Source organism: Anguilla rostrata, chromosome 1 (genome assembly GCF_018555375.3).
Source record: "Anguilla rostrata isolate EN2019 chromosome 1, ASM1855537v3, whole genome shotgun sequence".
Taxonomy (NCBI): Eukaryota; Metazoa; Chordata; class Actinopteri; order Anguilliformes; family Anguillidae; genus Anguilla; species Anguilla rostrata.
The window spans coordinates 50,778,258-50,797,354 of NC_057933.1; the positions used below are offsets into that span (position 1 = coordinate 50,778,258).

The 19,097-nt window shown below is 40.0% G+C and overlaps 1 protein-coding gene across 1 annotated transcript in view; it reads left to right on the top strand.

Annotated features, from left to right (window-relative positions):
* The first annotated feature begins 5,694 nt into the window (after positions 1 to 5,694).
* The window catches only part of eif3ea (eukaryotic translation initiation factor 3, subunit E, a), a 46,180-nt gene continuing 32,777 nt past the window's right edge, over positions 5,695 to 19,097 (top strand). The window contains exons 1-5 of the mRNA XM_064341068.1: positions 5,695 to 5,855; positions 10,192 to 10,309; positions 11,008 to 11,125; positions 17,226 to 17,268; positions 18,060 to 18,164. Of these exons, the coding sequence (XP_064197138.1) occupies positions 5,766 to 5,855; positions 10,192 to 10,309; positions 11,008 to 11,125; positions 17,226 to 17,268; positions 18,060 to 18,164 (474 nt within the window). The 5' untranslated portion in view covers positions 5,695 to 5,765. The remainder of the gene's footprint in view (positions 5,856 to 10,191; positions 10,310 to 11,007; positions 11,126 to 17,225; positions 17,269 to 18,059; positions 18,165 to 19,097) is intronic.

A 19,097-nucleotide genomic window follows, 5' to 3' on the forward strand; every position in this document is an offset into this window, starting at 1 on the left:
TATAACCTGTGACTGGCTTGGGAAGCTTGCAGAGAGAGGCCTCTACCTACCTCACTGCTCCACTATTGCAGGCCGTGAAACTGCTCTGGGCTGACTGGGATGTTTTATTAAAGACTGCATATTCAGGACTGCATTTTACAAGCTTCCAGTCTGTACTACTTTATCAATTAGCACAGCCGTGTGATGTTGTATCCCTTCACAACGGGAGAGATCCCTCCCTCCTCCACCACTTCATTAGCACCCCCCTCCCACCCCCACCCGGACAGGGTGCTTGGGAGGCAATTGGCAGCGGCGTCCAGGACAGCATGGAAGAAAATGCCGCCCCTTTCTTGGCTGGGGTTCCCGTGGAGACTGAGCGGGATAGGGACCAGCAGGAGGCTCCTTGACTTTGTGCTTAACAATAACTCCCCACAGGTCTGGAGGCGCCTGCAGGACCATTTAATCTACAGCGAGTGAGAACGGTGCCAGGCGCCTGCCCAAATCGCCCACCCCGCTCCTGCAGCCTGTGGCATGGGCAGCGGCCCCGGGGCAAAATGTGGAGCCCAGCTTGTTTTGTCTTTTCTTTCTACGTGTTAAGTAAAGCAGTCATTTTGCAGAAAGCACCAGAGGAAGGAAGAGAAAGAAAACAGACAGGGCAGCCTGCCCATTAAAATTACCAGTTGTTTTCTGGAAGAAATACGAACTTACTTCTGTTTTCTGAGGGAAAATTTCCCAAAAAGATTTGAGAGAGAAACCCCTGGATGAGATTAGCTGGACCTATAGTTCCAAATCTACTTAAGTCAATGACCCTTACAAGGCTTATTTATAAATACTGGGTGCATCCAAACAAATACTTTCCTTTATTTTTGCTTTCACACAGAACCACCCTCTGCATCCTTGAAACAGTTAGATTGAACTGATTTGTGAATTAAGCGAAGTAGTCGGGAAAGTAAACCAGGCAGTTTGAGTGAGTTTGCCTTAGTGAGGAAACAACTGAGTGAATGACTCTGCAGGCCTGCTGGGCTGTGGCATGCAGGGCAGCGCGGTCTGTGGACTGGGCTATGAAAGCACGGAGAGAGAGCACGTGGGGCAGGTTTCTTTTTTTTTCTACCATGCATCACATTCCCTGTTTTCTTTGCAGCCCTGGGAAAATGTGTGGAAACCATGTCTAGGTGTGTGTGTCTTGGAATGGGGCACTTTTATTGTGTTAGTTATTATTTTTGCGGCTTTTTTTTTTTTTTTGCCTGCTCTTGGTCAGGATGGGTGGGGGAAAGTGTAGGAGTGCATTCGCAGCAGTACATCAAGAACATCCAGACGACAGAGTTTCCAGACAGAACAGTAAAAAAGCACAATCAACATTTGTGGCTTTGAGAACTACTTTGCACACATTCTCCAGCACATTATCAGAGCTATCCAATGCAATTGTATCAACACCACAGACATTCACTCATACTTATGTAAACCTTTTTTTTTAAATGATAAAACATCTATTCTCAAATGCAACTGCTCTGGTCTTTGTTTTGGCTTACGCACTATTTCAAGAGTTATTGCTTTGTCATCTAAGTAATATGTTTTGTCATTTAAAAAAACATCAGCAAATCAAAAGACAACAGGGACACAAAACTTGATGAAACTAAGAAAGAAATGTAAGGCTTGCATAATTGCCAACATTTATTCTTTAATGCTTGAGAAGTGTTAAAACACAAAATATTGCTAATAACCTACATCAGTCTACACTGCAGACAATAACATCATGCAGAAATGAAAAATGTAGAGCAAATTAATGAGAATATTTGAACATAAAATGCAATACATAAAGAAACATTATATACACACATATATATTCTCCAGATGTGAAGCCAAATGTGGCTGCCATTCAGCAGCTCTTAAAATTACCAGCACAGACAAGTCCTTACTTTGCTGTGGCTGTGTAAGTCTTTCCTTCAGCGGAATTGTAGATGTGTTAATAAGCTTAGTGCTCAGAGTTTCCCCCAAATTTTCATGTAACAGTGATTCACCACTGAAAACAGGATTATTTATTTATTTTGCACATGGTGTAAGCCTACCAGCACACATTTATATGGCTTGGCAAACATATATAAACATCTACCTATAGGTAGGGCAACCGGTTTGTCTCCAGCATGTGAACTTCAGGGATTTAAACTGGTATTTCAATGGTTTTCCTCCAGGGGTCCCCATGGGCACTCCAACTAATTGTACAATTGACTTTCTAATTAAGACATTTATAAAAAAAATTTGTTGATCTAATATGGGGAGAGTCATGAAGGAAATTGAATATGGATAGAAGTTTAAATGCTATGAAAAGCATATCTTTGAGCCCATGGTCCTCACTCCTGGCCGTGGAAAGCTGTAGGATCTGCTGGCTTTCATTGTTACTCAGCACTTGAGTAGCACAGTAAGTAATCAGTTAAAGTAGTTGATTACACGGTTAACTCAGGTCACCAGGTTTCTTTGGCTGGAATTGGTCGCTAAACCTAAGGAAAAAAACAAAAAGCAGCAGACTGTAGCTATCCTGGACCAGGATTGAGTATCACTGCAGTAAAACGAAAGATACATCCATATAAAGCAGGGGTGTCCAATCTTATTAGAAAAGGGCCAGTGTGGCTGCAGGTTTTTGTTTTAGCCTGGCACCTGATGCAACTTAAAGTCTCGATTGAAGACCAAATGTTATATAACTGCTCTCATTTTTAATGCTGATATTCTCTACTGCTTCTAACAAAACCTATCATGCCCTTGTACAACATTTAAAAATAATGCAGCATTTCCACAGTAGTAAGTAATAAAACTGATTTTAACGTACGAGTGTTGCTTGTAAATATTGATGCGCTTAATTAGTGACAATTATTTTATCAACTGATCTTAGTTTGGGAGCATAGCAATTAAACCGTTGGAACCTTCACAGGTGGTTAGCAGGCTATAAGGATATTTCTTTTAGCTAAAGAAGCTATTTTGAATCACAGCAACCTGTTGGAACAGTGTTGTGGCATTTTAGTCAATGTCTACTGAAGTAAAAAATAAATGGATTTTGACCTCACTATTATGTTTAAATTGACTTTTGTAGCGGAATGAATTGCTATATATTCTCTTGAACCTGTAGTAATTTCATGAAAAGTACTGATACTAAAACTACCTTGAGTTGCTTAATGAAGATGATCAAAATACAATCAAGCAGAAATGACCAATGTAGTGGGAGCTTATTTCCATTTATTTCAGCTTTACAAAATCCAACTCATCATTGCTGACAAACATAATTTATTTACATAGCTGAACTAATTGTAGGTACATGAAACTGTAGAGCTAAATGGGGAAAACCAGATCAAACCTGAATATAAACTTTAAAAGCACATTTGTCTCCTTTGAAAAGTCAGTCCGTATTTGAGTAGAATCTGTTTGTGTGCATGGATTTTCCTATCATCTGATCCCAGGAGCTCCTTCATTACAATGATTAGCTGGTTGAAATAAGAGAAACCAAAGCAATTGGGCCACAAAATTAGAATTTCAAATACGAGATTCCTTGTCAATTAAGAATTAGTTGTGGTATTTAACCTATGGTTGTATTTTATTTATTGGCTGCATCTTGAATACTTGCCTTAGTATTCGTTTTCCAGAAAATTCTGCCAGTGCTTCAGTGATGAGGCATGCTTTATTGTATTTATATTGAAAAATATCATATTCAAAAGGAATATTGTGCTATCAAAGATGGATGCTTTTTAGTGGATATATTAAGGAAAGAATTCAGTGGAAATATAATCACTTGTATATGGTATTTCCATTAAACTCAAAGGCAACACCATGAGCCATATTTGTCAACCTGTTGACTGCACTTTGGTCAGTAGTGGAAGGAAACTAATTCCACACTCCAGGATTATGAGGTCAAATGAATGGTTTTTTCCATATGAAAATTACCTTGAGTCTTAATGGTGCACACATGGTTTTTATGTCAACAAATACTGAAAGAAATAAACCTTCTAATTTCATCTGTTAGATATTTTAATCCACTAATTATTTTGTTTGCATATTAATTCTATAACACGTGTTTATAGTAATCTCATATTAAGCAATGAATAATCAGTTAAAAATTATCCTGTGTAACAGTAAGAAACAGTTATTTCAATAACAAAAACACACACACAAAAAAAACATAGAAGGTAAACTATTTACTTGTTCTGGAACACGTTTAACATGTTCATACACAGTACCTCTGGATCACTGGAACAGACTGTGGCCCAATGTTGATTACTCCGCAAAAAGACACACTGGGCAATGTTTTCATTGGTTTGCAAATAACTATCCTTCACATTTAAATTCACTGCGAAAACTGGCGCACACCGTTGTAAAGTAAGCATGAAATTATGGTCTCAAATTCTAGAAGCAAAAAAGGTTCGAGTTCAAGTCAACTTTCAGCAAATAATCTGAAAGAAGCCATGGGGAGAATGTTATAGTGCACATCAATACAAGTATCTTGGGAATATGAACCCAGTCAAATAGTAAAATAGAAAGCAAAAGATATAAAAGAAATAAATCTCTGTTGTCAGTGTCCTCTCTGACCTTATTGTTTTTCAGTTTTAAAAACAGAGCAGTGAGAACAGAGTCTTCAGCTCTTCTCCGCCCTGCATATGAATGTTTTTCCCGCATGTTAACAGTTTGACAGGGCACTGTCACCAAGCCAGCACTGGCTGCATCAGAGGCACCCAGTAAAACAGAAATCGCCACGGTGACCTATGAGTGCTTATGACTCATTTCTACCTGATGTCAGATGGTAAGTCCCATGGCAACAAGGGGAAAATTGTTTGAATGTGCAGGACAGTGCTGCGAGGTTGTCAAGCAAACAAGGGGGCTAGTGGAACCTATTAGAAATGGACCATTTGGAAGCTGATATTGGCTCTTTGCAGCTGGGTATGGCCAACACATGGGCATCTTTATGAGATGGTTTGAATTAAAGAGAAGGGCAAGGGTGTGTATTTTTGCTGAGGTGCAAGAATTTATACAAATAAGTAGCAAAACAATTATTCTAATCATATTTTTTGTTAAGGGTCTTTCACATTCATGAAGCTTTTTGGTATATTCAAAACCCTGCTTTTATTTCAAACATTTATTGTTTATATCTGTATTCCAGAGTGAGGTCATGGCATCTAGTCTTTGTGAACTCTCCTTGATACTTTGTCTGCTGGAGAAATGTCAGTGGGCCCTGGAACAATCCCAATGTTTAAAAATTCAACAAGTTCTCTTGGCAGATGACTCTCTTTATAAATGAAATGTTTCATTGTATCAACTCTGTGCTGAAATTATAGGAGTTATGAAAAGCTTACAGTGCAACCATGCTACTTTTTCCATTTGGAAAAAAAAAAACCCTCAGTGTTCTACTTCCTTAGGCAAGTGTGCTAACAATAAACTATTTTAAACTGGTACCTTCTGAAAGAATAGACTTAAAAAGTGTATTAAGAATTATGACTGAAAGGGTATAATTCCACCTTGTCACTTTGTTGAGGGTGCATAAATGCATGTAACAAATCAATACTACTTAAATGTTATAATCTGTGATTACATACTGAATTTTAGACACTTGATATAGTATTATTTTTAAAAATTAAATAAATAAAAAATAAAAAACAATCATCTAAAAATTTAAACACAATACGATCTTTCCTTGTAAAAGACTTAAAGCCTTCCTGGCACGGTTCACAAATCGCTTCTAATCCTCACAGCGAATGTGCTGTGTTAATAAAGTTTTTTTTTTCCAATAGTCCCCCTTTCCTCTTCTAAAGATGGCGGAGTACGATCTAACCACCAAAATCGCGCATTTTCTAGACCGACATCTTGTTTTTCCTTTGTTGGAATTCCTCTCTGTTAAAGAGGTATGTATGTGTTACTTAATGTATTAATTTCTTACGTTTTTAAAATTATGGGAGTTTTGTTAAACGTATTTTTTTGGGATTTTGAAGCCACGTGCATTTAGCTATCAGGCTAGCAAACGCTAGATACGAACAGAGCCATTTGTGACTAGGCCTAGCTAGCTACCGGTATGTGCTTTTTTGGCCTAGCAAACATTAGCATGATGGAGCTTTATCTGGCATGTCCTGCTAGCTAGCTGGTTCGAGAAGAGGCAATAAATTCTGTTTAAAATTATTCAACTAAAAAATTGCAGTAGTCGCTAACTGCTTAGATGAAATGGCTGATCAGCTTGTAAATAGACCCGCTACTATGAACACATTTATCTGATTCATACATAACATATCCATCAACTGCTGTTCATTTTGTCCATGCTGTCACTTTGGATGCGAACGTTAGAGATGCGTTTGTTCGGAAAATCATTCTTAAGACGTTATAAGGGAATGCATCCTCGCTAAACCTCTGTAAAGTTACTCACAAGACACCCTTCCAAAAATCACAATTAGTCAGACAGCCAGTTAGGTAGTTAGCAGATGTGATCCAACATGGCTAGTAGCGCAGCGTTAAACCGTGATTGTAATAAGTTTTGGACAGTGACTTGTTGGTTAACGTAAGTAATAAAACGCGAAGTAATTTTTAAGATTGAGAATAAAGTGTATTTAATACTCCAAACTAGCTATGACTGAAATAGTTATGGTTTAAAGCTTACAAAACGACACAGTGCTAGCTACATATCAGCTAACGAGTCGGACGTAATTGAACTGTTATGTGGCTAAGTAGCAGTGGACAATTACATGTTCAGTACGAATTTGGTGACCCCTAATATATAATTGTAAATACAATCTATATCAATGTGTTAATTAGATTTTCCCCGTTTAATTGTTGATAACAATTATGTATTGATGCAAATGATGCCCAACAGAATTCTAGGTAAATAGATGGGGACGAGATAGACAATTGAAAACGATACATCATTGTTAAAAATTCCGTAATAGACATTTTGTAACGCATTAAATGGAGAAACGCCACATTGAAGGTGAAATATGAATCAATCAAGTGCTTAGCTAAAACTATATAACATCAAAACGAAGCGTTTAGCTGCAGTGCATATTAAAACATTGCCAAATATCATAGAACCGAAATTGCAAGTTACAGAGAACCGTAGCAAACGTAGTTCAAACTAATTATTTCCATGGGCTGTCCATTCTTATAAAATCACGAATGTATTAAATAAAAATAATGTTCTGCTTTATCTGTTTACTATACTTTATAGTAATTTAGTAATTATCACGGTTGATATGCAATTTTTTAAACTGATCGTTGTCACCATGCTTCCTTTTTATATACCTGTATTAGTCGTGTAGCTGCTCTCCAAATCCGCAGTTCCGTTTAAACCCTGGTCTCCGAGTCAGGATTCGGTGACTCCGTTCATGAAATACATGTTCTCCCTTTTTTGTGAGGGTTTGGGTGAAGGAAAAGGAAAGGCCTGCAAGACTTGCTTCTTTATCATTAAATCAAAACAAAAATAACATTTGATAAAATTTCTAAACAATAATAATAAAGAATTTTAAGGCATATTATTCTTCATTTAATTTTTAATTATTCAAAAAAAAAGCTATTAGGAAATTAAAGCTTAATAAAAAATCCTCCCTGCAGACAAAAGAAAAGGAACTTACTGTGCTGTGGATGGTTTTTTAATGATCAGCCATCATACTTGAATAAATCTATTGTTACTACCTGTTTCTCACAAAAAGTGGCTGCTAAGTTTCAGATTTGTTCTTAGATGATGCTTATTTGCATATGTGAGTTATGTCACATTTATTTGTATATAAATCCCCTGCTCAGTATATCCCCTTGCTCATGAATTGAAGCCTCATTTAGAGATCTACAGACAAATGCAAATGGTATTGAAGGCATTGCTGAATGAACGTATGAGCTCGTGAAAACGATCACCTATGGCTGTTGGTGAGAAAAGCAGTTACACCTAGCCAGTGTATGTGAAGGCCTGTTCTCGCCCCGCTACTTCCACACTGTGCCTCTCTGTCTTGTGGGAAGGCACTTGGGGAAATGGTGGCTGCCTGGCACTGTCTGCTCACTCGGCAGCCTGACTGACAGTTGTCACTCACTCCTCTCCTTTCTTTCACGGTGCCAATTATAGGTAAATGCATTTAAAATCTGGCTTTGCCAATCTCAGGGCTCAAAATTAACTTTTTTACTTGGTAGCACTGGTGCTCCCAACTTCAAAAAGTTAGGAGCACCAGCAAAAATTTAGGAGCACCCACCAAAATGTAAGGAGCACCAACAATATATTTAATAGATTTTTTATTGATAAAAACAACAATATTACATGTAACATAAAATGGTGAAAGTAGCCTTAAAAAAGCATGGTAGGCCCCCACTGGGGCTTTACGCAATATCTTGGTATCTGCAATTACACCGATGATGTTGGCACATGACTTGTCGTTGGCATAAGTCATGTTAATGTCAATGCCGTTCTTTTCCATAAGAAACAGCATTGGTTTAAATTTAGTGTGGCTCCGTGCTTAGTTAAACTCTCACACTTAAAGAGCATATTGCAGGTTGGAGACCCCAGTGAATCAATGTGTAGGAAAATGATGTCATAAAAATATACTTAACTTGGTGTATAGACGCTTTCATCAGACGCACGTGCATTGCCAATTATGCGCTTGGCCCCAAATTAACTTCCGCTCTGTGTTTGTCAACGATTTTTCATTTTAGTTTTTGATAACGCTAGCTAACGTTACCAATTTAGCTAGTTACTTAGGTAACGTTAATAAATTGATCATAAACTTTTGTCTTCAGGTAACATTAGTTAATGCGTTAGCTCTCTGTGTCGCGTGACAGTGGAGTGCTGCGAAAGGGGAGTGATTGAAGGCTAATATTAACCAATCTAAAATCAGCATTAAAGGTAAGAATGTCAAGCTCACGTTTGATTAGTTAGAATGGTCACTGTCAGCTCACAAGGCACATACTGAGTGTACTAACTAGCGAATGTACAGAGAAAGGGACGTTCGACTGGAAAAAAAAAAGGTTGCACCAGTACAATTATTTGCACTCGCACAAATGCTCCTAATTATAATTTGAGGTCGCACAGATTAAATTTCGGGAGCATATGCGACCAAAATGGTCGCAATTTCGATGGCTGCAATCTGGAAAAGTGGCCAGAATTATTGCTCGTCAAGTTTGATTCCCCGTCCCTCTCCGAACCTCCCCCTCACTACCCATCTTCCGCTGTGGCCTGAAGACTCATCTCTTCAGACTATACCTAGACTAACCACCACCACGCTGTGTATTTCACTCTAAATCCCCCCCCCCCCCCCCTTTTTTTTTGTTCATGACACTTTTTACATGTTGCCCCATCCCAGCACTTTTTGGTAATTTGTAGCTATTTGTCCCAATACTGTAGCTTATTCTTCTGCCTAGTTGGCTTTGCAGAGGTTAGGTCTGATTAGGGTTCACTGTGTGAACTAAACTGTGTTCTTGGCTAGAAATAGCTGTACAAAATAAGTATTGTATCTTACTGAACCTGTGTTTAGTATGAAATGCATGAAATGCACTTTTTGTACGTCGCTTTGGATAAAAGCGTCTGCCAAATAAATGTAATGTAATGATAATTAAGTGGTGGGGTCGCTTAATCTAGTGACAGTCAAAACATGGTTCCACTGAATGAAGTCATTTTGTTCTTGTTCGCTGACTTATCTTTGAGGGCCTTTTCAACCAGTTATAGCGCATTTATGGCACTGGTCATTTGTTACTAAGTGAAATTGTGTCAGTTGGCTTTAAACATAAATAGAATAATATTTTCAAGCAATGGTATACAGAAGGTTTTTAATTCAGGTATGTTGAGGTATACACAAGGTATATTGATGTGTTACTTTCAGAATAGTCACGCCCTACATTTTAAACTAAGTGATCCAAATTTGCTGAACATGCAATTGTATGATGGTGATGCTACTTCTCACCAGCAACCATATTTCCTGTAATATGATTGGTAGTCTTTAACAGAATCAATTTAGCAGTGTTTAAGACAAATGAGGCTGTCATGACATTGCCCAGTGGTGCTTATTAGTAACTTGAGCGCTGAGGTCTGTCCTAGTTCATGGAAGTTATTTCCTTGGCCTGCTACTTCCCATCAGACTATTTAGTACACTCAGACTGCCTTTGAACGTCCTGGCTAGCATCCTGGGAAGGTTCCCCGCCCTCCAGACATTTCTTGTAATGTGTGTCTGCTGGACACTCATGGCCCATTAATCTCCCCTCCTGTTCCATTCTGTGTTCCAGATCTACAATGAGAAGGAACTCCTACATGGCAAGCTGGATCTTCTCAGCGACACCAACATGGTGGACTTCGCCATGGATGTGTACAAAAACCTGTTCCCTGACAAGGAAATTCCACACTGTGAGCATACATTTTCTTGTGTTTCTTCCCAGTGGAGGAATATGATTAATGCACTCTGTCCATCCCAGTATTGAGCCATTCCAGGTCTTTAGTAGAATTACATTAGTGTATGGATTGGGAGCCACTGAGTTCCGCTCTGTATACTTTCATTTCTCTTGAAAACTGAAAATTGCTGTGTTGCAGGTGAGGTGGGTAGCTTTTCCCTTTTGAGCATGCCTTGGAATAGGCAGGGATCTCGCAGCCAGCATGTTTCCTATAGATATTGGAACAGTTACACCCTTTGTGAGGCTCATCCTGTTAAGGCACTGTTCTAGCATGTGTGGGCCCCATGGCCTGGTATTGAATCCTGATTGCGCCAGTGCAGACTGGGACCGGCAGCCACGCTAGGGACGCACAGTTGGATCCAGCATTGCCCAGGGATTTTAGGCTTTCATTTTGCCGGGAGGTCAGTGTCTCATTGTTCACCAGCAGTCCACGCTAGTTGATCTGATGCCTGAAAGTTCTTCTGCTGAGCTGCACGGGAAGTGTCGTCCTCAGACTTGTGAACTGCAGTGTGAAAAGAAGCAGCGGCTGACATCGCGCTTGTCTGCTCCCTCTCAAATCTTATGCGGAAGTTAGGGACAGGTGTCGTTTAAGAGTTGTATGCCCTTTTATAAGTGGAGGATAGATTATTTTTCCTATATTTTTCCTATCTTCAGCCCTGAGAGAGAAGAGGACCACGGTTGTGGCCCAGCTGAAGCAGCTGCAGTCTGAGACCGAGCCCATCGTCAAGATGTTTGAAGACCCAGAGACCACGAGGCAGATGCAGTCCACCAGGTGAGCGCGTCTGTGACTGTGGGAGATGGTAGGTCTCGCAGTACTGTGACCGGATAGGACAGGCTGAGCTCTGGTATGATGCAAGGGAATACACGTGTACCTCCCTGTGATTCCGGGCAGCGCTCTTTTATTTACAGTGGTGTTGCAGTTAGCCGTTGCGGTCTACGTCACAGTGCCCACAATAGTCAAAACCTCACTTATGTCACTGAATAAAAGAACACTGCAAGGCAGTGTCCAGGTATTCAGTTTTTCTTTTTGCCTGTGTGCTAATGATTCTTAACTGGATGCGTGTTTGCTATCTGAATTTCAACTAATGTCAAGCTGTCGCATCCAGTCATTTGTCATTGTTACATTATTCAGATTTTCTTTAGAAATACATAACGAGTGTACTGTAGTCTCCTTATAGCTGTTTGTTGGATAAATGTCTGTTTTCTGTTGTTTTGTGTGCAGCCAGTCACTTTGATTTCTTTCTTGTTGTTTTCTTATTATGGACAACGTGTGTTTTACAGTAGTAATCATTTTCACAGCTTCTAGGTATGGAGTTCTTCAGATTGGTTGAAAGGCCCTAAATGTATTTAATTGAGGAAAGAGCTGCATTTTATGTTGGGTCGCGATCAAACAATAAGTACATTTTGGTTCAGACTCACCTGATGATGTGTTTTGGTTCTGTGTAAACTTACAGAAGACTAATGACACAGAATGCTGTGGTAAACCTTTTTTAAAGCTATTATGTCAGTGCTGACTTTGCCTTGATTAAAATAGTTGACTGAATGTAGCCTCTGCCCTTGCTTTGGTACAGATAGATAACATTAGTCTAGAAAAGAAAACCAGCAAACCAATCAAGGACCTTTCTTATAAGTTTGGATTTGAACAATTTCAAAAGATATTCAGCAGACTTCTCGTTATGCTTCTCAAATCTAAGTTAATCTAATTTTGAGCGACCCATGAGGTTTGAACATAGTAGCAGTCTGTCAACACTCAGTGTATTTTTGGGAAGAACTGTTTTTGAATATTTTTCTTTTTATGCAACCCATGCTTTAATATCTTTTATTGGACCATAACGCAACTTGTGGCTAATCAAAACCCTTCCCTTAAGAACCATAGAGTGAGCATCAGATCATGTTCAAGGTTCCCAGTGTGTTCATCCAGTAATTTTAGCCTGTATCGGTTTGTTTCATAACTTGTGGACATGAAACAATGCACACAAATCTACATATCTGAAATATCTGACTACATTCCTACCCTGTAGTGGTAATACTGGGTTTTATTGATAATATAATAATTTTAATAATAATAATTTTATTGAAATTTTTTTCCCCTTGAATCTGAAATACCAAATTTGTATTGGTCAGTACCCTGTTGCTTAAATCCAAACCACTTTTACTTCCCGTAGGTCTTAAAATGCCCTTTAGGTCTCTGCAAAACATACCCTTTAAGTATAGCATTTTCAAAACTTTTTAATAATGAAAATTTGAACCTTAGTCAGTTAAGGTTTATGAAATGCAGACCTGCCAACCTGCACACATTTTGTGTACCAACCACGCAATTCTTGGTCAAAATACGCATGTACGAAATGCCAAGTGAAACTATGTGCAAAAAAAAAAAAAAATTCTAATTTAATTATGGAAAACAATCAATCAATACAAAATAATACCGAACATTTTTTCGGTATGCAAACCCCCCCCCCCCCCTCCCCGACCCACTCAACATCCACTGATACGCAGCGGTACTTTATTATCCACTGAGGCGTAACGCTGTATTGCTGAGGTAAAATGAGAAGTGGGAGAGTAATAATCAAGCACAAAAATGTGACCGTAATGTTAACATACAAAACATTAAAACATGTTCGGTAACTTCACGTGATGATGCATTTCAAGAGGTATATCCTAATGAGAAATTTGTGTATATAGTTAGCCGTAGTAGTAGTAGCTCGCATACGATTTAGCCTCGTTACAAGACGGCTACGGTGTGAATAACTGATGGAATTATTTAGCTGCAGTAACTCAAACGCCACAGAGACTCCCTGTTCTAACATTGAATCGCGCACACACTGTTGGAGCAAAATATCAGGAGCAATGGCTGTACCTCCGCCCCGCAAAACCTGCGCACCATGCATTTTGCACAATGTGCATTTATGATTTTGACATTAGCCACCAAGGAGCTTCATGTAATAATTTAGCTAAACCTCTAGTTACAAAGGCCTACATTCCTACTTTTTTTCATTAGCCCTATATGATATGTGCCTATATCAGCTGATTCAATTATTTAATTATTAAATAAAAATGGAAATCATGAACAGAAACTTGGTTTTATTCATAACTGAGTGTTGTACAAGTTTTTTTTTTTTTTTACATTACAACATAAGTTTCTGTAAATACTTGTAACATCTTTCCATTTTCAATATACAATATAAATTATTTCTATTTTTATTAAATAATTAAATGCAATTCACTTATAGTTATCAGTTTGTATAAGCACACATATCATATAATGAAATGCTAATCATGAAAAAAATGGGTTTAAGCAGGTGTACTCAAACGTTTGACTTGCAAGTATATCATAATATAGCCCAGTGCAGTGCAAGTGATATTTTAGAATCAGGTCAAATTATACAATTTTGCCTGATCACTTCTACAGTCAAAACTAGAATTATGAAGAAAGGCTTGTGTGTGTGTGTGTGTCTCTTGCAGACTGTCGTGTGCAAAGCGAAGTGGTGCGAATGTGTGTGAACTAAGCATTACACTGACTATTGTGGTACTCAAAATATTTTCCCAAGGTTGGCAGGTCTGGAAATGTCATTTTGCCTTAAGTAACATTGTGTCTGATCCTTTCTTGAGTGGCTTAAGTTACACCCCCCCCCCCACGCACTAGGCCCCGCCGCTTGGGTGACTTACGTTGGGATATGATAGATGTGTGATTGGGGTGCACTTTTACTGAAAAGGTTTGTTCTATTGAATTCTGAGGTACTTTAAATATGGTTTGAAACTAGTGTGTTATGTAGTTTTGTCATTTCTCCCATTATTTTACTTACAACAGAATTAACCAATCATGTGCGTATTCAAACGGATTTATTGTAACTGTATGAGCAAGGTTTATTTCTTAATTCTGCCACCATCTTGCATGCAATCTGTTAAACCCTAAGCCTTTTAAAATTCTGAGATTTCCATGAATGTAATCGCAGACACTTGAAGTTTACATTTCATGCGCTCAAGTGTGACAGCTTTCAGAATTATGGTGACCCATTGGCAGGTAATTCATTTTTGTTTCTTGTAGTAAGGTTCTCCTTGTTCAAATTGCATAAACAAATTTTTAACTGAATTTAGAAAAAAATCAATGTAATCATAACAAAGACAACACTTATTAACTTTGCTTGTAAATTGCGCAGTGCTTGTTAGCGTCAAGCTTGCTGGGAACCCAAATAACTGTTGCTTATTTTAGTTTTGTTTCCATATCCGAAATGTACAATTGAAAATGCAGCCTGTAAGTGTGTATTTCAGGTAATCAGGTGTATTTAAGTGTGTGCCTGAATCTGTCATTTCTTACAAACAACATTTTCATATAAGCCATAAAATACATCCTACCGATGGGATTAGTCGCAAGAGTGTGAGGTGGTTTTGAGCATGCAATTTTTGCCTGTTAACTCCTGTACATTTGGGGGAAAAAGCTCTCTTTGGAATGATAAAATGGAGCATGTGTACATAAAAACCAGCTGGATGTAAGGAGACTACTCGATGAATGTAGAAACTGAAATTTGGATTTTTAACAAAATCTCTATTCAAGGTACCGGGATGTTCACCTGTGTGGATTATTCTGCACTGAGCCACTCTGGATTTTAAACTGGGTTGAGGGCAGCATGACTATATTATCATGGAATACGTGCACCTAACAAAGACCTTACAACACATTTTCTTTTTTTTGCAATTGGTACCCTCTTGGTAGGTGGGGTTCTACATACAAGCTCACTGTAGAAAAAGCATTTCCTTCCTGCCAGTCTTTAATATGGCTATGAGCAAAGTTGTGGCTTTTAGATTTTGGCTCTGCTTCCAATTGCTTGACTGTGCTTTAATTCTAATTTCATGCTTTATTCACTCTCAATATGGACTTGGTCAATGAATTAAGAAAAAGCTTGTTTTTTTATTTTTTTCTGGGGGGGCACTGTGCAGGTTGAAAGAGCTTTGGACCCTAAGATTTTTTGATGACTAGAACAGTCTATTAAGCCTATCTGAGCTTGTCATTTTACTTACTGTCTAGACCGGGGATCTCAAACTCCGGACCTGGAGGGCTGCAATGTCTGCAATATTTTTGTTTTTCTTTCAGTCAGTAGCCAGTTCGTGAAAACAAGGTGTGTGCACTATTTAGCATATCATGATTTGATTACTGAAATGCTCTAAAACCAGCTGTCACTGTGACCCACTAGGAGCCAAGTGTGAGATGCCTGTCCTAGACTATCGTCCTCTCAGTGAAAGAAAAAACACCATCCACTATAACGATCATGTTTGGCATTGCTAGGGAAAGTGAATGGCCTTCATTAATCTGAAACTTGGGTCACAGGGTGAGAACCCTGGCTTTTGGGAGGAAATAGGACTGTGTCATGCCTGGTCTTGTGCACCCCAAGAGTCTTCTGGAAAGCTGTTCCAATTTTGCCACACTTGATTGATTGACCCCAGTTTAAATTGCTTTTAGTGGTGCCCTGATGAGCTTACAGAGTTTCTACATATAAACGTAGCAATGTCCTCTCCACCTCCCCCATAGACCTTTAAACGGTATTCATCTTCATTGATGGCATTCCAAATAAGTCCAATTGCTCCCAGCCTCCCACAAACAGCAGAGATTGTTGGCCAGCAGGAGTCAACCTTGATGTCTGAGATGAGGCTCATCCATCTGAGGATCAGTGTTGCTGAGGGGAGCAGGGAGAGAGGGAGGGTTATGGGGGGCTAGACCTCTCCACCCGAACTGTTACCTGTTGATCTCCAGAGCCCGGCGTTCACGCACAGTCGCCTCTGACAGGAGGGCCTCTCTCCCCCACAGGCCTGCGGCTCATTAGGCCCAAGCCGGGAGGCGGTGAGAGTTGACAAAGTAAAGATGTAATCCAGCGTTTAACCCAGGCTTACATCAGCGGCAATAAATCGCGGCCGGGGCGGGGCGGAGGGGCTGGGGGGGGGGGTGCGCTGGTGGAGAGAAACACATTGTTCAAGTCCTTTACTGCAGCCATTAACGGAGATTAATCTTCCCCAAAATGGCAGCATATGTCGGAGGGCAATATAATGGCGTAAATACAGAGTAGTCAAGAGTGCTTTTATAAACATCCTTTGAACGCCCCACAAAAAAAGTCAACTCGCCTCCTTCCGAGATCGAGTCCCCCCGCTCCTTTTTCATTAGAGGCTAGCCACATTTGAGAGAGATGGTCTTGTGGCGAGCTTGGTTACCAGCCCCGAACTCATTCATCAACTGCCACTGCACGTGGGTTGGCAGGGCAGTCACATGGTCAGCAGTTGGTCTTAACTCCCCCATATCATGTCAGGAAGGCAGTTTGTTATTGAGCCTTATTTAAAACAAAAAAAATGTATATATAAAAAAATATTAGGAAATGGTGAAAGTCAATATAATTGCTGTTCTCCTGGTTGGATGGTCTGTTTACGATGATTTGCTCTCAAGCATCAATTTTGAGGGCGGAGAGGCCTTTCCTTTGTAAAATCAAACCGGCTTACCGGACCCGATTTTGAAGGCCTATCAGTCGCATGCCAGCCTTGACTTTTCAGAGATAGAGTTACCGGCAGAGCACGGCAACTCTTGATCCATTTTAATGGTTCTGCTATTTCTTTGCATCTTGGATCCCTGTTTCCACTCTATCTTCTCAATAGCTTTGTACTGAAGCACCTGTTCATTTTTCAACGTGTGTTCATTGTGCTGTTTAAGGACATCTTTGAAAAACAGGAATGTGTTTTTATGGAACATGACCTGTTTGTTTCCAGGGCTGCAGTGTTTCATGGAAATTAAACATAAGGAAAAAATGAAAGTGTATTAAGCCATCATAAACTTACTGGCTAATCAGTTACTCGTCATTTTAGAAGAGCTGCTAACAGATGTCTTCTTTTTTCAGAGACGGACGAATGCTGTTTGACTATCTGGCCGAGAAGCACAGTGTGAGTTGCACTTTGCTGACGTCTCGTTATCTGTCTGTGTGTGTGCTCCAGTGTTTCGCTTGACTTCTTTGTGAACTGAATGCTGTAAGGCGGCGGGGGACGCTAAATGACTTCCCAAACCTTAGCTCATTTGAGGGTTTCCACGGGCTGTAGAATTCTGTAGACATTTACATTCTGTGGTGGATTGGTAAGAATAAACGGAACAGTCTGAGACCCGTGGGCCCGGCCACAAAAATGCGGGAAGTGTATGTTCGGTGTCGCACTTCCCCGCCGCTCCCCTCCCAGCTCGACAGACTACTGACCTGCGCTCTGTCCTCAGTGCACCCCCACAACAGGGCAGGGGTCCTTGTCCGTAGGGGAAGGACTGTCTTTAATAATGCCTGTCACAGCCCTTGGGGTACGAAAAAAAAAACGATCGGTTCAAGATGACATCACATGCCGACATTCAAGAAGCAGCAGTTTACCCAATTTGTTGTCATACTCTGAGGAGCCATTGTTCGAGCGACCGTCGAGCTCTTCCCTCAGATATAAACCTCCAAAATGGTAGTATTCACGGAGCCATGCACTCACTGCTGAGCGTCAGTCCCTGGGAAGGCCCCTTCTCTTGTGCCGAAAAAAAGGCATTCTGTGTCAAACTTCACTCGTAAGAATAAATAAGAGAGGTCACATATTTATTCTTGCAACTGTTCAGACTTGTTTGCCAATATTGTTTTTTTTTCTGTCAGTATGAATCGTTCTATTCCTGCAGTCTAGCCCGTAAACTGACGTTTTGGACTATTTTCTCCTGACAGTTTCGCCAGGAGTACCTGGACACCCTCTACAGATACGCCAAGTTCCAGTACGAGTGTGGGAACTACTCCGGGGCTGCCGAGTACCTCTACTTCTTCCGCGTTCTGGTAAGCGCTTCACCGCTAACGATTCAGACGAGGATTACGGGATGTAGGAGTAAGGATGGATCGTGTAGTGGGGCTAAACTCCGGTCTGCGTTTTGAAAGCCGGACAGGCCAAGAATTCACAAATGTGGGGTCCCTGTTTTACAAATTAAATGCGTCAACCGCACTCAGGCATAACGGGTCTTTGTGTCGCAGATAAGCAGCCTTCTTGATTGAGACTTCTCTCGAAAGCCTCGGTTCAGTAAAAGCCTTTCAAGTGCGAGCGTAAATTACTCTTTTTATGATCTGTTTTCTCTGTGACGGGGCCGCGCCAAACCCTGTAAATCACCAGCAATGCGGCTGCGCTCTGTGTCTGAAAAACCGCTGTGTTTTAGGAACAAAATGAATCATTAGCTTTTATAATCCTGATATCCTCTTTGATTGATGCAGAGATGTCATTCGCTATTTCGTACTGTCTTCATTTGTAGTTTCATCTGTAGTCCTCAAATAATGTGCTGGGCCACTATCGTTTGTAGACCTCGTATTCTGCAGTAGAGAAAATGACTTGGCCAATAAGAGTCTTTTAAGTGTAGATGACATAATCTGTCTTTAATTTTATGAAATAGTATCACTGAAGTCTACAAATGCTTCAGTAAACTATTTATTGATTGCAGTCCAGCAGCCAGCCGGTTGCCCAGGGTTCTGTATCCCAATGTATGGATTCATGTCATAACACATTTTCTGATTTATTGTGCAAAGCGTGATAAATCTGTCTGCGCATATTCTGTAGTTAAAGTGGGCAACGCCTCCCAGTGTATTACTTGAGGCTCTGTTCAAATGCACTGTACTTTCCCTGATCTATTTCTGTTGCCGACCAGAGCACGCTGATTCTTTATTGCCGACAGTTGCTGAAAAGCTCCATGGAAACGCAGGGCCCGGTACATCTCCCAGACTATT